This window comes from Hyaena hyaena, unplaced genomic scaffold, assembly GCF_003009895.1.
Source record: "Hyaena hyaena isolate Hyena2069 unplaced genomic scaffold, ASM300989v1 scaffold_228, whole genome shotgun sequence".
In the NCBI taxonomy this organism is placed as follows: domain Eukaryota; kingdom Metazoa; phylum Chordata; class Mammalia; order Carnivora; family Hyaenidae; genus Hyaena; species Hyaena hyaena.
This window is the reverse complement of record NW_024080860.1, coordinates 1,142,125-1,166,556: the sequence shown is the minus strand read 5'-3', so window position 1 is coordinate 1,166,556 and position 24,432 is coordinate 1,142,125. Positions and strand designations below refer to the sequence as shown.

Here is a 24,432-nt window from a genome sequence, read left to right as displayed (position 1 = left end):
GTCGCTTTCTCAAAAATAAATAAAATGAAAAAAAAAAAGGAACATGTGATTCTTGATCTTGGGGTCATGAGGTCAAGCCCCACGTTGAGCATAGAGCCTACCTAAAAACAAAAAACAAAACCCAAGCATCTATTTTGTCACAGTTCTGGAGGCAAGATCAAGATCAAGATCAAGTCCACTGGGTTAGTTTCTTCTGAGATTGGCCGGCAGATGGCTACCCTCTCGCTGCCTGGTAACGTGCTCTTTCTTTCCTCTGTACTGCATCTCTGTGACTCCTGATCCTAATCTTTTATTTATTTTTTAATTTTTTAATGTTTTTTATTTATTTTTGAGACAGAGACAGAGTATGAGTGGGGGAGGGGCAGAGAGAGATGGAGACACAGTCTCTGAAGCTGCTATCAGCACAGAGCCAGATGCAGGGCTTGAACCCACTAACTGTGAGATCATGGCCTGAGCCAAAGTCAGGTGCTTAACCAACTGAGCCCCCTAGGCGCCCCATGTCCTACTCTTTTATAAAGACACCAGTCAGACTGGATTACATCCCACCCTAAAGGCCTTACTTAATTATCTCTTTAGCTGAATTCCATCCCCCACACCAGCCCTCCCCCTCCCCTTGGAGGAGCGGGTCTGGGAGGCAGGCTGCAGAGTGAGGGGTGAGGGCTGTGTCTCTTTGCTTCTGTTTCATGGGGGCCCCCGCCCAAGAACATGGTGCCTTCCACCTCAGGCCAGGCAGCTTCCCAGGCTGCTGGGGGCAGGGGCAGAAAGGGTTCCAGGGAGCTAGTGGGCTGGGCTGCCAGGGGCCTGCTGCCCAGCTGTGTGGCCAGGAGCTGGCTATGCCCTGTCTGTGCTCCAGGCCCTATGGACAGCGGGGAGGGACAAGCCTTGCAAAGCTTTCTCATGTCCCCATCCTGCAGAACAGGGAGGGGGCTCTGGGATGGCGGCGATGAAAGGTCAAAGTGACAGCTCTGTCTTCCCCTGAAATAACAAAAGGTATCTTAGAGGAACATCGGAAAACTCATTAATTGAACATCTACACGTCAGATCCCTTGAACCATCGCATCTCACTGCCCCTCACAGCAGCCCTGGTTGAAGAGAATGATTGATCCATTGTACAGACATGAACACTAAGGCTCACAGGTGAGGTGTAACAAGTCTAAGGGCTCGACCCTGGAGAGGCCCTTGCTCTCCCCAACACGGGCCCTGGGGGCCTTTCTAGAGGGCAGATAGTCACGGAGCCCAGCAAAGCTCTAAATTTAATGCAACTGGGCCCAGCCACCTTCCTGGAGGGAAAGATGCCATTCTGTCCTGGCAGCTCCTGCCACACCCTTCCTATGGCTGGGACATCGCCTTCCTGCTACGTGCACTCCCAGAGCCAGCACTGACCACATGACATCTTTGTGAGAATCACAAAAAGGTGTCCCTTCTCCTCAAGGATGCAGCCTCTCACTCACAGCCATGTACACCAGTGCGCAGGCCCACTGCAGCTGCCGGAGAGTGTGACTTCCCAGGCACCCGCGCAGCCAGGGTGCCCACCTATCACGCACCCACACCAAAGAAGTGACCACCATGCCCAGCCCCCAGAGGTGACCAGACCAGAAGCTCTCACGGTGAGACCCAAGGAACGCAGCTTTGTTCTGCACTAGGACTCATGTGGTCTCCAACTCTGGCTCTTGGAGTTTCCAGGTGCTACCCAAGCTCTTCTAGAACATTCCTTCCCCCCACCTAGCTCACCAAAGTTGGTTCCTGGTCCCAGTGTTGCACTGTTTGTGGCTGAGAACACACTGGTGTGGGGGGTCCTGGGCCCTGTGGAGCCTGAGCTTCCTGACGGTTTCCTGGGTGTGTGAAAGAGACTCTACTTTTACTCCCACTAGGATGCAGCTCTGCCCAGTTAAAAATGATTAAGTGATTCAGCCAAATGAGAGGAGCAGTGAGTGACAGAACCCATGACAGGCAAATCTCAGGGCTCCTGTTTTCTTTTCCCAAAAAATGATGCCAGTCACAAAGGACCACCGTTTCTATGAAATGTTCAGAAAGTAGATGAGTGGTTGCCAGAGACTGACAGAAGTGACTGCCTTGTGGGCATAGGGTGTCTTTTAGGATGATTACAATATTCTCAAGTTGATAGTATTGATGATGAATGGACAGGTCTACGAATATGCCAGAATTCAGTGAACGGAACACTGTAAGTGGGTATATTGCATGGTATTTGAATTATATCTCAATGAAGCTGATACGTTTTTAAATTTATTTATTCTGAAAGAGAGAGAGTGAGCAGGGGAGGGGCGGGGGGGGGGCGAGAGAGAATCCCAAGCAGGCTCCGTGCTGTCAGCACAGAGCCTGATGCAGGGCTCGAACTCACAAACTGTGAGATTATGACCTGAGCTGAAACCAAGAGTCTGACACTTAACTGACTGAGCCACCCAGGCGCCCCTGAAGCTGATTTAAAAAAAAAAAAAGAATGTGAAGGCACGCCTGGGTGGCTCAGTCGATTAAACGTCAGACTTTGGCTCCAGGAACCTGTGAGGCTGGAATACAGGGAATAAGGGATGGATCAACGGGGCTTGAAACTGAGATGGTGGATCTAGATTCCGGTCTCGCGGCAGGAAGTCTCTGCAAGTTGTGGGCAAAGGTGGAACCATCAGGTTCACAATCTGGTCCCTCTGGATACTGGGAAGAGGATGCTGGGAGGGGGCAGGGAACGCTGGTGCGGAGAGACCAGCTAGAGGCGGGGTGGCTGGCTGGGGACTGCAGGGGTGATGGGAGGAACGGATGGTTCAGAGGCACAGGGGAAGAGAACCCAGAGGGTGCGAGGGAGTGCTTAGTGCCCACCCCCACCCCACCCCCACCCCCACCCCCACCCCCGCCTGGTTTCCACCTGCTGTCATCCTGATTCCTTTGATTTTTGGTCTGATGAGTCATCTGTGAGTCATCACCCCCACAATCGCTGCTGTTTTTTCCTTTTTAACAATGAACTTGTTTTTATCCACTGAGCCATTACCTTATACGCCAGTGGGTTTGGAGGCCCTCCCTCAAATACAGCCCTGGGGAAACATTTAAAATGCTATTTAATAAAAGATTCACCATCACATGGCTGTCACTACAAGCTCTGCTCAAGGCTGTCACGAGCTGGCCCGTGCGGGGCTGGGGTCCAGCTGGTGACCCACTGGGTGATTCTGGGGGAGAATGCCCTGGCATGGTTCCCTGGGGCCCGTGCCAGGCCATGACCAACCCTGCTGCCCTCGCTCCGTGTGGCTCCTGTGACACCTTGGCATGCTGGTCACCAGGGCCCTGGGCCAGAACATCCCCAGTCTGGAGGACTCACAGGATGGCCTCCCCCGGCCCAGGACAGGTTCCATCCTTGTAAAATATTAACAACTTGTTAACATTCTTCTGAATACACCCGTCTGTGAAGACTGTGTCCCCAGAACCCCCTTTTCCAGAAGTCTGCTCTGAAGCAAGCTGGGGGACAGAACCACTTTCAGAACATAAAGCGCCTCCATTTTCCAGGCACACACCCCAGCCGCCATCACAAACCCGAGCACGGCCTTTCCTGGGGTATCGCCCTCATCTATGAAGTCCCAGTGCCTTGGGGCCACCTCATGAATATTGTGGAATCCACTTCCTCTTCTCCAACCCCCTTTGTCTGCCCTGGTTCAGGCCTGTTCCATTTGCCTGGAAGACCAGGCCAGTGCCCCCTGCCATGGCCTCCTGGCTCCTAGTCCCTGTGCCGGCCCCCTGTCCCAGCTGCTGGCCCCTGGGCACCATCACACCATCTGTGCCACCAAGGGGGAGACTGTTCACACCTGGTCTCCCTGACTCTCTCGCTCTCTCTTCCTCCCTCCCTCCACTCCTACTTGACTCACTTCCATGTACCCCTCAAGACTCATCCCAGAACTCACCCTTGGGAAGCCCCCTTGACCTCAGGTGGGGTCACCCCCCACCCCCACTCCCCTGGCCCACTTCACCTACTGTGCTGCAGTGTCTGTTTTGAGCCTGTCTTCATGGTCAAGCCCCACATGGTCGGATGGGGTAAGCACAGCTCCTCACAGGGCTCCAGGTGCCCCGCGCACACAGGGGACATTGCTGGGGCTGTGCCTGGGATCAGCACAGGTTCGGGCACTAAGAATAAGCCACAAGAGGGCCCTCGGACACACAGAACCTCGGGGCAACTCCTGCGCCTGCCTGGTCCTCCAACCCTGGGCCGGTTCATTCTTGTTTTCACCCAGCAAATACCAGTGGAACCCTTTTCCGCCTCGCCATACCCGCCTGGGCAGGCCCTAAGCTGGGTGTCTGGGCGCGGAGGGCCTCTCTATCTGGTGCTGGAGCCAGGCCTGGACAGGACAGCGTGAGACAGGCTCTACTGGACATAGCTGATGAGGACGGAAGGCACTTTTAACCTTTCTTTAATTCCAAGAGGCCAAGAGGAACCTAGGTTGCATAGCAGCAGCATTTCAAAAGCAGCTGCTGAAAGGGGCTGGCTCTCGGGGCCAGGTGTCACCCAGGACACCAGAGCCTGAGCTCCTGACTGCTTTTCCCTGCACCTGGAGGAGGTACTGCGACTGATGGGTTTGCAGGTAGGATGGGGGACAAACTGCTAGGGACCAGGGGTTCATGCATTTTTAAAGCAAAATCTCCCTCAAGTGTTGACCTGGGAGGCAATACTGCTAAGCGCACGGAAGCCGCATTAGTGGTTGGCTTCTCCGCCCTGAGATGCAAGGGTGGGTTTCCATGGGGCACCTCGAAAATGCAGCTGGGGCTGTCCTTCAAAAGGACAGGCTCAGGGCAGACCCGGGGCTTGAAGGGGCTTGAAGGGGAGATGCTCCTCCCCAAACCAGCGCGGGCACCACTAGGGGATGGAGGAGCGAGTTTATTCACCTCTGAAGAGGGCGGGTATACATGGGTCACCGCTGGGTGCCGTCCAGGGGCGGAGGGGTGGGGCTGCATGCTGGGAGCCGAGATCCCACTGGCGAAGATAGGAGCGGCCCGGGGACAAGAGGGGAGTGGTAGTGGGGGGGTGAGCGGCAGTGGGCAGAGCGTGGAGGACAAGTCACCCAGCCTCAGTTTCTCCATCTAGAAAATGGTGGCGGCTGTGTAGATTGGACAGCCCTCAAGCGAGTGCGTGACTGCTCATCCCTCTGGTTTATCCGAGACGAAATCTGGAGCCCTGACTTCCAGAAAGTGGCGATGGCTCCTCAGCTCACTGCTGGGACCAGCCAGCCAACTGCGTCAGGCGGGGGTCTGAGAATGAGTGCGCGTGCGCGGGGCCGGACGGCTGCGGCGCACCGGCGCCACCGTGAGGCCAAAGCAGGAACCACCGGCCTTGCGAGCAGACGGACGCTAGGGGGAAGTCTAAAGTGTGTACTGCCTATGGTGGGGGGCTCCAGGGCCTCAGAGAGCCCATGGGGTGAGCATATAAGGAGCGTGAACCCGAGGGCATGTGACAATCTGACAGCCCTAACAGTAGCAAGTCACATCTAGACACGTGGTCATCTCCGGTCCAGAGTGGTGAGTGAGCTCCCCAAGTTCAAGACTGGTTCCTCCTGAGGCTCCATGTCTAACATTGGCAGTGGCATACAGCATGTGCTTAATAAATGCTGGTGGAGCGAGAATAAGTAAGCCATCTGTGTGTGCAATGAGATCGGAAGTGGTGGAATCAGTGGTCAGATGGTCACAATGTGTCTCTACATTCTGACCTTCTGGCCACCCTCAGGAAGCACCCCTGCCGGGGGACAATGGAGGTACCTCTAAAGGCTACACTGCAGCCCCAGCCACTGGAAAGTGGGACAGAGAGACAGAGGGAGGTTTGGACCTCATACACCCGGTGGTGGGCGTGTCCCAGTCCCCTGCACAGGGCAGAATAAGGCCCCCCACAGGGCCCCTCCCGGAGCCTGGAAAATTCTGGTCAGTGTGGCATCTCCGCATTACCTCTAACAGAGGTAGGGGTGGAAGTGGGAGCTGCATGCTAGCCTGACCACTACCCTCCCCCAGACTGGAATGCAACTTCAGTTGCCTGGAGAGGGCAGAACGAGAAAGGCAAAGGCAGGGCTACAGGCTGATGGGGAAGTGCCGTGGGGGAGGGGCATGTGGGCACAGGGGCTGGGAACTCACTGTGTACTTGTCCCCCAACTTCCCATGGCCCCGCCCCAGAACCTTCGGCCAGGCTAGGGGCTGAGGCTGGGGAGAGGGTCGAGGCCAGGCTCACAGCCTACGGGTAGGGTGGCAGCCTCGGTGGGTGGGATGTGGTGGGTCATGTAGCGCTTTCCCATGAAGGAGCCAATCCGCAGCTGCTCGGGGACTTCCTCGGGCCACCACAGGCTGGAGCTGGATGGGGAGAGGAGACCATACTGAGTCTGTGCTGGGGGGAGCCATCTGCCATGTCAGGGCCTCTATCCACAGCCTCTCCCTTTCCTTCCTTCCAGAACCTGCTTCTGGCCTACCTCCTCCAGGAGGTTGCCCTGACTACCCTGATTTCAGTTCACTGAAGCCTCCTTGGAGAGAAAACACGGCCCGGGAGGGAAAAGGCTGGGGCCAAGGACACACTGAAGGACAAGGCAAAGGGAGGTGGCCCCTTCTCTGAACCTGTCATCAGAGGAGCCGCTGGGCTACCTCACTGCCATCCGGTGGGAGATGCTCAGGGCGGAAATTTCCCGCACACCCTGGAAGGGGCACTGCCAGCTCAGCCGCAGTGTCCCTGGAGGGCTGACAGGTGCTGGGACCAGTGAGGGGGATGGGGCTCCGGGTGGGGGAGGGGCCCACGAGGATGTCAGCACTCACAAGCGCATGGTGGACGCTGCCAAGAAGGCCAGGAGCAGGAGGCCGGCCAGACAGGAGAGGATGGAGGTGATGACAATCATGTCACCGCTTCGCCGCCCTGGCCACGTGTCGATAGAGCTTGGGGCCTTCCCTGCACACAGTGTAGGCTCAGAGGCTGCCCCTCCAGCCCAGGGCGGTCACTTCTCCACTGAGGCTCACATTCAAGGCCTGACTGCCTCGAGTCCCAAGACAGCCTCCTGAGCCCACCCATCTGTCCACCCCAGCTGGGCATCAGTGTCCTGCCAGCCCGGACCACCCACCACCACTCCAGCCTTTTTCTTAGTCTCACTTTCTAGGCTGTTCTTGCCAACGTGCCCACCCACTACATGGGTAGTGTAGCCCATGGCGGGCAGAGCTGCGGCTGCCCTCAGGACTGGCTGTGTGGCTGCCATGTTCCCTGGAGCCTGCCATTCAAGGCCTTCAGACAACAAGAGCCCCCGCTGCCACCGCCCCCCCCCCAACACCCTGGCCTCTACAGTCAGTCTCCCGGGTGTCCCGCACCCTGGACACTGGCCTTCCTACATGCAGTTTCCTCAGGCTGGTGGGTCACCGGCCCCTTAGGGGCCTGCTGAGGGAGGCCTTCCAGATCCCGTGGCTCTGACTCTGACCCCAGCCTCCTTTGTGCCCTGGCCCTTCTCACCCTGGCAGTGCTTGGCCCAGGGCTGGCTCCCTGTTGGAGGGAAGGCTGTTTCTGCCCACTACTGGGCTGGGACCTGGGCACCCAAGGGTTGACATGGATGGACAGAGCTGGTGTCTCTGCCAGTGAGGCCAAACCAGTGCCCCCTGCCCCCAGCAGGAGGTTCTTGGGGGAGGTGGGCTGGACTTGGGGACTTCCTCCAGGCCCCCAGTATCATGGTAGCAGGGGGAGGGGCTGGCTGAGCAGGACCATTTTGCAGAGGGAGACTGGTCCGCAGGGCAGACTGGAGCCAGAGCAGCCCTGCCCCCCTGCGCTACCTTGTTGGAGAGTAATGGGGTCGGACCACCTGGTCTCGGCCTGGGGTGAGCCCCTGGCGTCCATCAGGAGGAACTTCACCCTGGGGAGAGGAGAAGGAGTGAGGCTCAGAGCCTCAGCTGCCCTGGACAGGGTGCCCACAGCAGCCAAGCCCCAGGCTGTTCTGGGCCAGGCTCTCATAGGGCCCATCAGGACCAGCCACGGCCTATGGCCTGGTCCTGCTCTGAGAGACCTCCCAGACCTCTCTGGCCACAGTGACCTCTGCCACCAGCCCCAGTCCATCTGAGCCATTGGTCTCCAGACTCCCCATCAGGTTTCGGGGGCCCCAGTCACTGTCACATACAGAGTGCCTCGGGGTGTGTGTCAGACAGGGCTGGGGGCCCCAGGCCTCTCAGAGAAGAACGGCTGGCTGAGTGACATCTAGAAAGCCATAGAAGGCTCCCCAGTAGGTTTGGGCACCCTAAGCAAAGGCCCAGGGAGGAGAGGTGTGGTCAGGGCATACTCAGAGCCTGGGATCACAGGGAGGGGGCAGGCTGAGACCTGAGGGCACCAGAGGCCATGCAGACCTTGCCAGGTGGGGGGCTCTGGCAGGTGTCTGAGCATGGAGGGGCCCAGGCAGGCTGGCATGGAGAGCAGCCAGCTCTGATGGCTGCTAGGAATTGGGGCAGGAGGTGAGATGAGGCCGAGCCAGGAAGTGGCCATGGGGGGAGGTGGGAAGGTGGTCCTGTCAGGGCCGGAGAGAGGGCAGAGAGAGGCTGTTAACAGAGGTGCCTGTCCAGCCCACACCAAGCCCCACCTTCCCTGTCCCCCATGCTGGTTCTCTCAGCTGGACTTGGTCTCCCTGAGGACACTTGGTCCTGTCCTGTGGCCCAGACAGCCCTCATCTGGACACCTGCTCTCTCACTCTGGCTCCCTTGTGAAACTGACAAGCCCTTGGTGCCCTGTGCCTGTTTCTTCACCTGTAAAAGAGAGCAGTAGGCTTTCCTGTTTCCCTGTCTCATACCCACTGAATGGGTCTGGACTCAGCCCTGGGCTCAGATTCCTACCAGATCTACCCAGCGGGCTAGTGGCAGCAGCCTGGCAGCTCCCCACCCCCGACTCTGGGCCTGAGACCCCACCCTGCCCCCACAAGCCCTGTGGTGCCCACTTCTTCTTTGGGGCAGGTCTCCTGGCAAGGCCACATTCTGCCTGGCCCCCAGCTGGGATGAGTGCTGCTCCCTGACCCCACCAAGGCTTGTGAAGGGGAGGGGCCTGCCACCAGGATGGGGCCCTAGGGAGAGGCTAGGGAGGGCAGCCCTGTTCCCCCAGGCCCCTTCTCCCCCAGCACAGGCCCCGTCCCAGGGCCCAGGCAGAATGACCCACCTGTAAGATCCAGGGCTCGGGAGGGGGGTGTTGCAGTAGGGTGGCTCATGGAGGTCAGCAAGGCAGCCAGGGTCATTGCCCACCCGCAGCAGGGGGATGTCCCTGTTGCCACCTACGGGGTCTTCACAGGGCAGCTGGTCCAGGAACAGGGGTAGCGTCATATAGTGGCCATCAGTCAGCAGCCGTGGGAAGGCGGGGATCTCAGCTAGCGTCTGTGGGTTCTGGAAGTCCCTGGAGGCTGTGGGAGAAAGGGACAGATGGATGGGGCTAGGGGATATAGCCCCATGCAGGTCCAAGGTCCCCCCAGCCCTGGGTCTCTATGCCTTAGGGCCCAGAGGCTCCCTCCAGACACAAATCAGTCTGCAGTCACTTTGTCACCCTCTCGGAGCCCCTCAGGATAAAGCCCAATGCCCAGTCCACCTCCCTGCAGCTCTCCTCAGCCCCAGACCCGCACCATGACACACCGTTGCTGAAGGCCACCACCAGCCAGATGGTGTTGGCAACGCTGGCATGCCCTTCCAGGACACAGCGTGGCTGCTCCAGGGAGAACGTGGTGGCTGTGACCTTCCCTTCCAGGTCCCAGGAGGTTATCTGCGGCGTGTAGGGGATCAGCTCTGTAGCCACGGAGATAAGCATGAGGGTCCTGGGGCTTGTCTTCCCTGGGGCTGCCTCTCCTAGCTGGAGGGGTGGGCTCCTAGGGTCTGTCCAGGTGAATTCATCCCAGGACCCCCACTCACCCAGGCTCATACAGGGCGGGGGCCAGACCAGCGACCCCATAAGGAGGAGAAGCAGTGATGGGCCAGGCGGCCTCTGGGGGAGCCCCATGATGGCTGCCCAAACTGGGGCTTCTTCCATATCCACAGCCTGGGGCTGATCTGGCCACCTCCTGCTGCACCCCCTCCCCCAACACCTTGACCCTGGAGGAGCTGGTTAGTCAGGCTTCCAGGCTGGCCAAGGGCTGGAAAGACCTGAAAATGTAAACGCACCCCACCCCTCCCAGCAGCCCAGCCTACCATGAGGAGGGAGCTGGGCAGGGCTGTAGGTGGGGCAGGCCAGTGCCAGGCCCCACTGCCGGGAGGGAGGGGGATGCCACTGGATCCCCAGATGCCAGCCAGGCTGCCAGAGACTGAATAGGGGTCCCACCCAGCCTCCCAGCACTGGAGAGGACCCAGTCTTTGGAAACATGGGCTCAGGGCCACATGCCTGAGATTCCCGCACCCCAGGTGCCAGGAGCCTCCCTCTGGCCTTCCATCCCCACCCAGGAAGTGGGGAACAGAGCAGAGGCCCCGACCTGTCCAGCTCTAGCCCCACCACAGCCCCCCTGGTCCTGCTGCCATCTCTGCTCCCTGCCCTCCCTCTACGAAGCCACATTGTCTGAAGGAAGAATCTGGAGGCAGAGGAAGGACCTCTGACAGCTGACAAGCCTCCCACTTTACTCCCTTTGGCTCTATTTTTTTTATTAAGATATAATTCAAAAGAAGATATAATTCACATAGCATAAAACTCATCCTTTTAAAGTGTACAGCTCAGTGGGTTTTCACAAGGTTGTGTAAGCATCACCAAGTTCAGAACATTTATTTGTGACACCCCAAGAGAACATTCTGTACCCACTGAAAGTCACTCCCCATTCCCTTATCCTCCGCTGACAATGCATCTGCTCTCAGCCTCTGTGGGCTTGCCTGTGCCGGACATGTCACATTGACAGAACCACACAAGTGGCCTTTCATGTCTGGTTTCTGTCACTGAGCATCCTGTGGTCCAGGTTCATGCACGTAATGGCGCGAGGCGAGACCTCGCTCGTCCTCAGGGCTGCGAACTTCATCCCACTGCACGGATGCCCGGCATTTGTTTACCGGCACCTCCGCTGACAGATAGTCCCACTTTTTGGCTATTGTAAGGAAGGTTGTCATGTGCGCTCATGCCCAAGTTTTGTGTGGACCTGTTTTCCATTCTTGGATACACACCTGGAGTGGAACTGCTGAGTCAGAGGGTAACCACTTATTATTTTAATATTTTATTTTTAAGTAATCTCTACACCTAATGTGGGGCTCGAACTCACGAACCCAAGATCTAGAGTTGCATGCTTTACCGACTGAGCTAGCAAGGGGCCCCAAGACACTCAAATTTTTAGATGGAAAAAAATGCTCTAATATATACTTGTCATTATACTCACACATCATAAAATAGAACTTAATTTTTTTTCTTATGGAGAAAAGGACTCGAGAAGGCAGAAGTATCCCTGGCCCACTGAGGACGTGGCCCCATGGCCCTGTAGCCCCAGGCCCCAATCGCTGCCCCCAGGCAGACAGCGGCCTGGGGTATTTGATGCTCCTAAGAGGGTTGAGAATTAGGACTTCAAGGATGACATCAGACCAATTCTGGCCCAATTCCAGCCCCGGCTCTAGCACGAGCCTGGGACCTTGGGCCGGTTGCTGCATCCTTGACCGGTTCCTCACCTATAACACGGAAGACAGCAGCACCAGTCACACATAAGCAGTGTTTTACTGCGGGAGTGAATGGGATGGTGGGCCTGGCGTCGTTGCAGGACCACACACGGCGAGAACTGAAGTTGGCGATGGGGAAGCAGCAAAGGCCGGTGCGTGGGCTCTCGGGCCTTCGCTGCGGCCTCAGTTTTGTCACTGGGGAAAATGTGAGTCGAACTGGCAGTGTGTGAGCTCCCTCCTGCCCTGATGCAGCAAGGCATGTATGTGTGTGCTGTCTTCTCACATCAGTGTGCGCACGTGCGCGCGCGCACACGCACACACACACCTCTCCACCAATAAACACACCAGGACCTGCTGACTTTGGCTATAGGGCATTTATTGCAAACAGAACATCTGAGGTATGAGAAGCTGACCCAGAACCCATGCCTGCCCTGGCTACAATGGGGGATGGGGCAGTCTCGCCTCACCCCACGCCAGGCCCCTGGCACCACGGACACGAAGCAGCCTGCCAAGGGCACAGGGCCCCCCGCGCACTGAGGTAGCTGCATCTTAAGCCCTCACAAGTATAACTCCCCAGGCCTGCCCAATTCCCCTGTAGATCCGGGCCTGGAGGGGAGGATGGGGGCGGAAGGCGGGCCCCCACAAACCTCACGGCCTCTGAGGAAAGGCACCTTCCAGCCTGCCCATCCCAGGGGCAGCCCAGCCGGCAGCGGGGAGAGAGGGTTGCTGGCTGCCAGAGGCAGGGCAGGGATGGGGCCGGCCAGGCCGGGGGCTCACTGCTGCTCCAGGCAGTCCTCGGTCACCCCCTGGGCAGCCAGCTCAGCCAGCACGTTCTGCAGGTAGTTGGGGTCGGGGTAGCCATGGCCTGTCACATTGCGGTCCATCTCCGTCTTGTGGTGGATCTCGTTCCACACCACTGTGTCAGTCTCTCCCGTGGTGCTGGATGTCCCTACCGTGAAGATAAGTCGCCTCTTCCAGGCCACCTTCAGCAGCTCCAGGACCTGCCCTCAAGGAGGGGGAAAGGTGAGGGAGGGGAAAGGAGGGAGGGGAAAGGTGAGGGAGGGGAAAGGAGGGAGGGGAAAGGAGGGAGGGGAAAGGAGGGAGGGGAAAGGAGGGAGGGGAAAGGAGGGAGGGCCTGGTGAACAAGTGCAAACCTGGGCATGGGTTTTTCAGCCTGGAGCAGTGGGTGGCCAGGTGACAGGGTGAGAGCATCCACTGCTCCCCCTCCTTCCCTGGTCTGATCTGCCCCAGCAATGAGGGCCTGGACGGCAGGAGCAGTCACCCACCAAATGCCAGCTGTGGGGTGGGGCACACTGAGGGCTGCTAGGCTCTCTGTCCCTTTGACCTTTACTGTGAACCTGTAGGGCCAAGGCTGGGCCGCTCTCCTAAGTGATCTTGTCCGCAGTCCCAGGCCTGGGCCCCATCTGTTGGGATCCCCAGCCTCCAGCTCCAGTCTCGAACCCCCTGGAACTCTGCATGCTGATCGGACTGCCTAAGAGGACCCCTCACCTCAGAGGGCGCCGCCACCCACTGTGCCGCTGCCACACTCGGGCCAGGCTAACTTGAGCCTGCTTCCAAGTCAGCTCCTCCCCAGGGAATCCACGTTTCTCTGCTCCCCTGCAGGCCAGGCTCACAGCAGCCAGAGGGCGCCCGATGCCTCACACTGGGGGCTCTGGTCCTCCCCAGACTCCTCCCACTCTCCGGCCCAGCCTACCTCTGTGACTCTCAAAGCTGCCACTCAAGCTGCTCTGTCTGACCGGAATGCTCTCCTTGTTCACAGTGCAGTGCAGCGGTGGCTTGCAGGCCAACCCTGTCACCCAGTCCTATTCCCCTGTCCCCACTCTGCCCGTTGCATCACACTAGCCTGACTCAAGAGCAGGTGACTCGGCTGGAGCAGGTGCTAGAAGCGGTCTCCCTGCCCCGCTCGCCGGCTCTCCTGGTGGAAGACACCTCATGCACAGCAGGCAGCCCTGGGTGGCCTGCACCCCAGCCAGCCCCAGAAGGTGGCAAACAGGGCAGAGCAGGTTTGGCCACCGAGCTGAGCCCTCCCCATCCCACCTGCTCAAACAGCCCACAAACAGCCAGGCCCAGGCCTGCCAGCGGGGTGGGGGGAGGGGTCCACCAGGGTAGTGGGGCCTTACCTTGCGGCCCTGGGCATTGTCTGGAAGGTAGCACTGGCGGGGAAAGCCTCTGGCAGTAAATGGCTTCCCAGGGTTGGGGTGCTCTGGGCCCTGGAGAAGGAACACAAACACGAGGAGGTGGGGCACCTTGAGAAGGGCCCAGCAGCTGCAGAGACCCTCGCAGCCCGGCCCGTCATTTGCCTCCCTAGCTGGGGCTATGTATGCCCGCAGGTGACCAAATAAATCACTGTCTAAAATACTGCCCCTCAGAGACCCAATATGACACAGCCTCCCTGCAGTGACGGCCTTCCTGACCCCATGCCACTTGGCTTGGCATCACACACTCCTGCAAACGTCCTGATGAGACTGGATTTCATCAAAAGCTGGGGGTCCCATTCTGCTGGTGCCCCTCTGGACGTTGGGCTCTCTGGCCTAGAAGGCTGGGCCTCCCTTCCTGATGCCCTCACTCCTTGCTCCTGATGGGGCCATGGCGGTGCCGGAGATGGTGGCGGCAAACTGGACAGAAGGGTGAGGGGCTGGAACAGTGAGGGACCATTGCCCCTGCCCTCTGACCCTCAGAGACACGCCACGTCCACTCCACACTCCCCTCCTACTCTGTGGTTCTAAGGTTGTCTGGAATGTTTTTAAAATTCACTACAACCCACTGAGAAGAAATGGAGGAAAACCAGGGAAAAGATGTGGTTAAACAAGACAGGGACACCCCCTCTGTCACCGATGGGCCCACATGGGTCCTGGCTTCCACAGCCCTACACCTTCCCTACAGGTCCAGGGCTCCTGTCTGGATCTCTACTGGGATCTTCTGCTCGGGCTCCTGTCTTGTTCTTGACATCAGACCTAGCCCTGCCACAGGCCTGGATCTGGCCACCAAGCTGGACTCTCAAGGACAGTCCTCAGCATTGGCGCCTCCCCGCCCTCTGGATCCCTCCACTATCCTGACCCTCAACACAAGTGTTCTTCCTGCTTACACCCTTGGCCTCCCACCCAGCACAAGGCCAGCTAAGATGTCCCTGCCTCCAGGACGCCCTCCCTGCATCAGGAAAGGGTTGGAGGCCATCTTTGCTTCCACAGCCCTAAAAGTTTGTTCTATCTCCAGACACTAGTGCCTCCTGGTTCCTAGGAGCTTGAACTTGGGAAGCCTGGGTATCCTCAGTGCTCTGGCGGCGGGCAGACTACAGGGAGAGGGGTGGGGTAGGAAGAAGAGTGCCCTAGACTGAGAGGGACCGAGTCCAGAACTATCTGAGGAGTCTCCTCCTGTGCCAGGGCCCCTTACCTGGATGCCGTGAGGAATGTTGTAAACTATAAGTATTGTCCCACAGTCCTCGTGGCCAGGGAGGGACATCTGGAACTTGAACACCTCCATCTTCCCATGGGGCTGGGTCCCGGTTTTCTCTCCATAGATGGTTTTGCAGGAAGGACACTGCAAACTCCCGTCCTGAGACACAGCAGAGTGCCCCAGACTGAGCTGGCACCGAGAGCATCCAGGCACGCTGCCCGGCTGTCTAGGGGAAGAGCCCGCAGGGGCTCAGGTCAACCCCCTGTCACCCAGCAGGGCCCTCCTTGCACAGAAACCCGATCCCAAGAGCATCCCTGCGACGATGTCCTATACCAGAAACTCCTCCAGTGGTTTTCATTAACAGGCTCGTGAGGTACCAGGGGGTGGGCATTGAATAGGAAAATCAGGTTTATGAGCAAAAGTCTCCATGGTCTGGTCTAACATATTTAAAATCAAATAAAAAACCCTGTGACCTCTCAACTGACTGTACTGGCACCGTGGCTGGTATGGGGTGGTACAGGGATCTGTGGGGAGAGACCAAGTCGGGTCTGAAGGTCTGCCGCATGACTCAGTTCTCTCTGTCCTTCTAACCTGTCCATTCCGGCTGAACTCCACTGAAGGGGAGCAGCCAGGTGTCACTTGCCACCCTCGGCCCCCCCTGCACCAGAGGCCAACCCCTATCCTACAGGCCATCTCAAGGTCACCTGAGTGCCCCGGGCCCTCACACAGCAGCAGTGGTCACCAGCTCAGATGCGACAGAATGGGGACAGGACTGTGGGCAGGTCACCCTGAGTCCCAGCCTGGGGGCAGACGTGTGGGCACCTTGTTGCCATTGCAGTACATGGCCAGCAGGCACAGCAGGTGGAAGGTGTGGCTGCATTTGACGAGGCGGCCCACAGCCACCGGCCCAATGGTCTTGCTGTTGGTCACATCGCTGTACCCAGACACCACAGACAGTTTCTCCATACAGATGATGCAGTCCTGGAAGGAGATCAACACAGGGCATGCTCACGGATGACCCACCACGCCAAAAGGGGGGAAGGAAAAGAAAAAGCTTTCATTGACTGAAACGCCAGGATTACAGTCTATCTGCAGTGAGTTGTTCCAGAGGCTGGGAACACAGAGGAGTCACCAGATTCTGTCCACTCAGAGGGCTCACCGTAGTATAGGGGACAACAGCAGCAATGAGCACGGAGGTGCATGGAGGCCTTGGCAGTAACAGGAGCATGGGCAGGGAGAGGGAACAGAACAGGGCAGGCTCCTTAGAGACGACCCCCCTACCCCCCAAAACTGGGTGTCACAAGGGGAAAGGACCTGGTCAGGCAGACAAGCACAGGCACGGGCATTCCAGAGAAAGGAAAGAGAATGTTCTGAAGCAAGAACAAGCACAGAGTTTGGGAAGGGTGGTAGCAACTGCAGGGGGTGAGGGGTGAGTAGGGTGTAAGAGACCAGTGGGACAGGACGAGGTCCTGGAAAGTTCTGACAGCTAAGCTCAAGGGCTGGGCTTCGTCTCACACATCAGGGGACCCTGCTGAGGTGCTCTACAGTGGGGGCACTCCCATGACCACAGCTGCGTGTAGGCTGAACAGGTGGCAGCTGGAGGGCAAGAGGCTGGTGCAGCGCAGCCCAGTCATGCCAGGTGAGCACAGGGCAAAGACGAGGACACAGACGTGTGCTGTCAAGTGGGAGACAGGAAGACGACCTCCAGGTCACTGTTTAAAGCTTTATCAGCCAGAGCCTCAAGGGACAGGCAGGGCAGAGTCCTCGGTTCCGAACGAGTATGACCACCCTTTAGCCCACTGTCCAAAGTCCCCGGGACACCCCATTCAAATCAGAGACAAGTGGCGCTGCATCCCCCAAAACAAAGCTCAGCACAGAGGCTCGGGTCCTACCCAAGCTGCTATGAGGGTCCGGCAGGCCCTGTAATTACACGAAAGCTGGTTGGCTCTCCCATCTCCCTGCCAGAGGGGCAGGAATGCTATGGGGACAAAGCCATTCAGCCCGTGGTGGGTGGGGCAGGCTCTCCCATCCCTGGTCTCCAGGACCCCCAGGTGCCAGGACGGCCCAGGGAGAGGGGCACACAGAGGCCTGTGCAGGAGCTCTGCTCAGAACTGCAGCTCACTGGCGACAAAGCTAAGATCAGAATCTAGGCCTCTGAAGTGCAGGCTGCCTCCTCTTGACAGGGCCACCTCCTAGGGGAGCCTGGGAGATTAAACCCAAGTACTTGGAGCACGGCCGGCCCCAGAGGCACCGTGGGAAGTACTCCGTGCAGCAGAGAAAGGGCTGGTATCCTTCTCTGGCGCTACCTCTGGTCTCTAAACGAAACCAAATGTAGCATGGCTCCCGTGACACTTACCTCATCTGGGGCTGTCTTCAGCTCTTCGGTATAGTTTTTTATCACCTGTTCTGGCTCAGGCTTTGGAGTACCTCCTAGAAGAGAGAAGAACAGAAGCAGTGTCCCAAGGAGTACAAACTGGCAACGCTGAATCCAGAGAGGAAGAGGACAAGCCGCCAGGACATTCAGAGGGGCCAGGATGGGAGGGGTGAGCGTGCAAGAAGAGACGCGGCACCAGCGCGGCCGCTTAGAGCCCCGCCTGGCGGAGCCCCATCTGGTCCACCCTCTGGAGGCCTGGCCCCAGGAGCCCGGGAGGCGGTGGACGAGGACCAGAGACGGCTGCCGGTCATGGCCCTCTGGAGCCATGTGCTGAGCCTCCACCATGTCCCTGTGCACGTGCAGTCAGAGAGCTGGACCCAGGCTCCTCGGAGGACACAAAGAAAAGTCAAACAGCAGCTTCTAAAACCAACTATGCTGGGGCATGTTCCGGCAGTGCCGTCTTCCTCAACTGTCATTACTCTGGTGTGAAAGCCGAGGCTCAAGAAGTTTCAGCAGCTAAATGTGCAGCGGGTGCCCACCTCTGTGGCACACAGATGCCCGCCGAATGTGGATGATGGGCACGCTGACATGGTCACAACAAACCCTGGTTTTCTCTTGCCTATCCCTGGACTGTGGGGTCTTGGTGACACGTCAACTCTGGGAAGGAGCCAACGAGCAGCAGGAGGGGCGTCCCTGCCACCCCACTCCTCGCGAGCCCGCCCGCTCCTCTGTGCACACGTGCACAATGCTGCACCTGCGTGAGCAGCGAGCTCTGCACGCTGGCCCCCATGTCCCGGAAACAAGACACTCCCGCAGCTGGCGAGAGAACTGGCTAAGCCCGCGTGGGGTGGGGGGTTCTCCAGCCAGAGGCAGCAGCAGAATCACAGAGAATGACAGCAAAGCCGTGCGGGGGCAGAAAGGAGGGACCAGGGAGACCAATGTGGCCTGGGAAAGCAGTCCCGGCAGGGCTCCACATCCTGCCTCCAGGTCACCGGGCAGCTCCTGGTCCTAGCCTGAGCCCGGAGGGACCCCATGTGAACCCAAGCTCATAACCATCAGCCCATGGCTGCAAAGACATAAGAGCCTGAGGGCTCCACAGCCAAGCACCCTCAAAACCAGAGAAGGCTAGGGGTCAGCTATGAAGGGTGAAGAGGCTAGGGACAGGCGATGCCAGGCTTGATTCTGACCCTCATGCTGGGACCAAATCACGTCACCTGAATCTCAGTTCCCTCACCTAAAAATGGAGACGTAAATCCTGACCAAAACTGTGATTGTTGTGAAGGCATGAACTGCTGTTACTTGAAAGGCAGTGACTGGCAAAGGAATATCACCCTCTCTTCAACACACACACTCTCTCTCACATACACACACACACACACACACACACGCACACACACTCCCCACCCCCCTCACACACACAAACGTACCCCCATCCCTCCCCTCCCCATACATACAAACATACCCTACCCCACTCACACACATACCCATCCCCCACAACCATCCCCCCATATACCCACCACCTCATCATACACACACACCCCATCCCCCACATACATCCCCCCACACGTACCCACACCCCCTCACACACACCCATCCCCCATCTCCCCCACATACCCTTAATCCCCCACAAACACCCACCACCTCATCACACACACACACCCCTCACACACACACCCATCCCCCACAAACATATCCCATACCCCCTCACACATGCACTTCATACACACAAATGCATCTCCCACCCCCTCACACACACATACCACCATACCCCCCTCACGTATATACCCCGTACACACCCATACACACAAATGCACCCCCACCCCCCACACATACACTCCACAAACATACCCCACACTCCGTCACACACACACACACACACACACACACCCTCCCTCACACACACACGACTCCCCCCGGACGAACACAGACACACACACACATAGATCTCTAAGCCACTGACTGACTGGTCACTGGTGAGAAAGCCAGGCCAGAGCACAATGACCACCAGCACTGGTAGCCATCCTCATGGCTGGAACTCAGACTGAGGGAAGAGGCATTTTAAGAAAGCCTGTTGGCTATAAGCCAATCTCCAGAAGGTCCCCAAGACCCCATCTGCCAGGACCAGCCTTGGGCCCACCTCCAGCGAGGCCCAGCTCAGCTCTGCATTCCATTTGCCCACTACTTGCCCTTGCCCAGACAGCCTTTTAGAACCAAAGGTAGCTTTCCATGAGCCATGTTTCTCAAAGGGGGCCAGCCAGGTGACCACCAACCATAATAAAGAGGTCAGACAGGCAGTGGGCCATGATCAGAGCAGCCCCCATCACTACGTGCCGGGCGCCTCCCGTGTGGGTTTCCTATTCCTCCCATGACCAACCTGCTGAGTAGAGGCACCGGCTCGTGAATGGAGACACAGGCGTGAGATCACAAAGCAGTGAGCACAGAAGCCACGACTGGAACCCAAGACTGGCTGAGCCAGAGTCATGCTCCCTGCTCACCCCACCCTCCTGACTCCTTTCCGCAGTCTGTGCATCTCCAGCCCAAAGCTGGAGGCAGAGCCGCTATTGGCTTTAGAAATGGCAGGTTTAGAACCTACTACCCACAGGCCCCCTCATGTAAGTCTGCCTAAAGCTCCCCATACCTTCCATGGTTCTGAAACCCCTTCCTCCCCAGCCATGTGATGGGCAGCACAGTGCTTACTGGGGGAACCCTCTGATGTAGGCGAGATAGGGCTGGGGGCCTTTCCTGAGACACATGCTGGCCCTGGTGGGAAGGACAGAGTCCCCCCCCATCCTGAGCCGGCCTTGCCCCATAGAGTCACAGAGTCCCAAGAATAGGCCCCTCACATTCCAACTGTGCCAGCAAGATAGGAGTTGAACTCACGGTCTTCAGTGTTAAGTAGATTTCGGGGGCCACCTCTGTGCTGACGGCAGGGAGAAGGGCCACCGAGCCCCTCCCCTCGGGGGTAAAGGAAGCGGAGAAGGGCCGTGGGAGTCAGAGAAGAGCGATCATTGCAGGAGAGTCAGAGGCAGCAAGACTCGGAGGCTTAGCAGAGGCCAGAGAGCATTTGTGAGCAGGAACTACCTTTCATGGACATTTTCCTCAATCTCTTAACTGAGCTGTGACTTTTAGAGGCCAGACAGGAGGCGGGAGGGCTGGCGGGCTGGGGTGCGCGGCTAAGACACACAGGGAGTCCAATGGCTGACATCAGAATACTCGTCATGCCTACATGGGATGCGAGATCAGACATGCAGAGGGGAGAAACGTTAGAAAGAGTCATTCGGCACGTGACGTCCACACACCTCGGCTGAGTCCAGGTGGCACTGTGATGGCCAGCAGGACCCACCGATCTTCCTGAGGACTTGGCCGCTCAAGGCTGCTGGGGCCTTCTCGGGCACACTGGGCTAAGCTCCAGGCCAGGAACCAGCCGGAACCCGGCTCATCAGAGCCCTGACCCCAAGTTCCACAGGTACCTGAACAAGCAACCACCCAGCCCGTACTCACAGCATGTGGGGAAGGCGGAGGGGCGAGGCCGCTTGCTTCAGGAGGGCAGAGGGCAGGGGGTGACATGGAAGGACGCGGCCAAGTTATGGAGATGTGGATGGGGTCTCAAGCTCCCAGTCCAACCCCTGTGCTTCCCCTGGCTGTGCCCTCTTGGCTCCTGCTCACCTTGCTTCCAGTGGGGTGCTGTCTGCTTTCTGTGCCCCATCTGGCCTGTCCAGGTGCTGTCAGTGCCCTCGCTAGGTGGGGGAGCAGGAATTCTGGCCCCGGGACCTGCCCCCACCACTGAGGCACCCCATGGCCCCTGCTCCTCTGGAGCAGCAAGGGTCCCGGGCCGTGGCCACCTCCTCTCGTGTCCTCAGTCAAGGCTCAAACAGCCCCTCTGCCCTGGATGGAGCAGGGTGGGCATACTCACGGGGGAAAGACCTCACTCCCCAGCCTGGTGCTCCACACATGCCCTTGCCAGACTCTCACCCCTCACCTCTTCCTGGGGAGCCAACACATGGTACACATGATGCAGTCCTGCTGCATCCGTACTCCTACTGCACCCTCAGCCTACGTTCTGTCCACAGCACCCCCACTCAATCCCCCGTGCCCTCTGTCTAGCTCAAAAACACCTCCTTTCCAGGAGAGCTCTGGGTTCTGCTCTGTCACCTCCCTGAGGGCAGCCTGGGGTAGGAAGTAGAGAGCCCACAGAGGCCAGGCAGCTGGCACTGCCCACTCCGGGGGTGATGCAGATGGGGAAGGGGAAACCCAGCCCTGGGACCCAGCCAGGCCAGCCACTGTGGCCTCCACAGAACAAAGACTCAATGCGGCAAACATGCCCAATCAGGGACAGAAGCAGAGGCCAGCCAGCAGCCTGGGCAGCACAGCAGCAGTAGGCAGGGTGCGCCGTGGCAGCCACTCGCAGGAGACACGAAAGAGCACGTCAGAACACCACGGCTGCACCCAGGCGCTCGTTCATCAGGTAATGCAATGCCACCAGCATCTTAAGGTTGATTGCTTCTGAGCTCAGATGTGGGACTGAACCTAATGTCAGGGGGACGGAATAATGACAAGCAGGCATGGGGACAGAATGATGGAGGGGATGGGAACCATGCCTTACGAGAGCCCTGGGCCTCTGCACTGACCATGACCTCCCCACCAACACCCATTGCCTCACTTCAACCAGACCTCTCTCCAAGCGTCACCCAAGAGACACCCCTCCCCTGACCACCCCATCTAAAAGAGCCATGTCCCCTCCATCTCTGCCTCCTTTACCCAGCTTAGTGTTACCTAAAAGGACTCGCATACCTGTTTTGGTGACCGGCAGGGCCCGGTCACGAGAGGTGCTCACAGCACCTGTCTGCTGGGAAACCAAGATATCCCTGAATGCTGCTGGGTGGCCACTGTGAGGCCTGCATGAGCAGAGCAGAAGCGCTGCTCAGTGCAGGACCCCCTTTCCTGAATCCAAGTCATGGACACAGAAGCCTCAACTTAGAAGCCTGCGGAGAAGCAGCCCCTGCTCTGTGGGTCTGTCTTCCTGCAAGAATGTGCGAGAACCACCCCACACCTAACTTCACAAAAGCAACATCCACTGCACAGAATGAGGTGGGGAGACACCAAGAGGGGGCCATCACATTGTCCCAACAGCAAGGCTCAGGGACAGCCCCTCAAACGCCTCACAGCCCCAAATAACTGTAGCAGCCTGAACGGCCACAGCCTCTCCACTCATCTAAGAGGATTCCCACTTATCTGCCAGACCCCTGAGAGAACAGTCCCTGTCAAGGTCAGATGTGCAATCACCTCCTGACAACAGGGATCGGCCCTTCATCTGGTGACCGGGGCTCAGGCCCAGGCCTGTCCCGACTCTGGCCTTGACGAGCTGAGTCCCAGTCAGGCCCACTCCTCCCAGTCTTCCAGGCTTGACCTCCTCGGTGGACCTCCCCTGCTAATGTAGATGACCACTTTTTTGTAAACCTACCCACAGAACCCTGTGTCCACCTCTCTACAGCCTGAGTAACCCCCAATCCGTAAACGTGGCTGGGTGCAAAGACAATGTTCTCCAGATCCTACTTCCTGGAGGCTGGCTCAGGATTTCTCCTCCCCTGGCACCTTAGACTAGGGTCCCACCAACAACTACAAGGGGTCTTCTGGCCAGTGGCTCAAGTCTTTACTCCGTGATGGGACCCAGTTCCTAAATCCTGGAGATCTGCTTCCTGTTTCCCCAATGAGTGAAATGAAGTTAAAAGACTGTCTACCTCCTGCATCAATCTGAGAGCCAAGGTGACAGGGAACGTTAGAGACCACCTGAGATGCAGACTATAGAGGGTCCTCAGCCTCAAGAGCAGAGGAAAGGGAGCAAGCGCTACTCAATCCCCAGACCATTTCTGAGAGACACTTAGAAAGATTATTACAGGGGCGCCTGGGTGGCTCAGTTGGTTAAGCATCAGACTTTGGCTCAGGTCACGATCTCACATTTTGTTGAGTTAGAGCCCCATATCGTGCTCTCTGCTTTCCGCATGGAGCTCGCTTCAGATCCTCTCCTCCCCGCCCCCCCGCCGTCCCTCCTCCACTCATTTTCTCTCTCTCTCTCAAAATAAATAAATAAACTTAAAAAAATAAATATTAGAAAGATTATTATAGCATCTGTATTCAAGCCTTAGTGATCACAGAGCTGAATGGAGCTGGGCCATGTGCAGGCCAGGCCTGTTCACCCACAACCTTTCTCCAATGAGACCACCACCACGTACATGCACGCGTGCGCGCGCGCACACACACACACACACACACAGGTCTGACTCACCTACAGCATCTGATGCCACAGAAGACCTAAACTGGGAGGAATTTCCAGGCACCACATCTTTGCTCACTGTCCTCTCTGCCCCACAGAAGGCTGATGGCTGAGCAGCTGAAGGAGGTTCCAGAGGCTCCACGCTCCTGTCTTCTACCACTTTTCTGATTGGTCCCTCCATTTCCTTCGAGGGCTCTTCCCAGAATCCTACTTACAGTCTCTGTAAGCTCATACATTCCCCGCCACGGGGACAGAGACCACCCCATGCCACCCCAGAATGTTCTTCTGAGCTGCACATCCAAACTCCCACTGCTTCTGGGACAGCTCTGTGGGGCTACAACCACAGCCAGTGCCCCCCACCTCTTCCCATGCTCCCACCGGACTCTGGATCGGCACAGCGTTAACGGCTAAGAACCCAGGTTCTGAAGCCAAGAATGCCTGGGGCTGAATCCCAGCTCTGCCAAGGGCTGACTGGCTGATCTTGGGAAGCATCTGGAATTCTCTGAGGCTATTTCCCCAAGTATGAAATGGGAATAAAAGTTCGTACCTCACCCCACTGTTACTGGGAAGAAATGAAGGAAGACACATGCAAAGTCCCTACTTAGTCGTCAAGAATGATCATGACGTGTCATAGCACCGCATCAGCCACCGCACCCCAGCCATTTCTATTCCTGCTCTTCATGGCCCACCCGATCCCCAAGTTGGAAGTTCTTACCTCCACTACGGCTGTGGCCCAAGTCAGGCCCTGGCTGGCTCCCCTGAGCCATCACGTTGGGCTCCACATGGGTCTTCCTGTCCCAGG

General features: G+C 57.9%; 2 protein-coding genes across 4 annotated transcripts in view; both read right to left on the bottom strand.

The window, feature by feature from the left end:
• Positions 1–5,696: 5,696 nt before the first annotated feature.
• On the bottom strand, positions 5,697–9,952 carry UPK3B (uroplakin 3B). Its single transcript, XM_039243532.1, has 6 exons — positions 9,865–9,952; positions 9,592–9,741; positions 9,128–9,365; positions 7,768–7,847; positions 6,775–6,904; positions 5,697–6,321 (listed from the first exon to the last, which is right to left on the bottom strand). Exons 1-6 carry the CDS (start codon positions 9,950–9,952, stop codon positions 6,162–6,164), a joined length of 846 nt encoding a protein of 281 aa, XP_039099463.1. The 3' UTR covers positions 5,697–6,161.
• A 1,974-nt stretch (positions 9,953–11,926) lies between these two features.
• DTX2 (deltex E3 ubiquitin ligase 2) overlaps positions 11,927–24,432 on the bottom strand; it is a 36,868-nt gene continuing 24,362 nt past the window's right edge. For 2 of the 3 annotated variants that reach the window (XM_039243501.1, XM_039243503.1), the window contains 6 exons: positions 20,441–20,581; positions 17,342–17,415; positions 15,808–15,966; positions 14,983–15,144; positions 13,713–13,802; positions 11,927–12,572 (listed from right to left, as the gene is read on the bottom strand). In XM_039243501.1, the coding sequence (XP_039099432.1) occupies positions 12,345–12,572; positions 13,713–13,802; positions 14,983–15,144; positions 15,808–15,966; positions 17,342–17,415; positions 20,441–20,581 (854 nt within the window). In that variant the 3' untranslated portion in view covers positions 11,927–12,344. The remainder of the gene's footprint in view (positions 12,573–13,712; positions 13,803–14,982; positions 15,145–15,807; positions 15,967–17,341; positions 17,416–20,440; positions 20,582–24,432) is intronic. The other variant, XM_039243504.1, reaches the window with a different exon arrangement.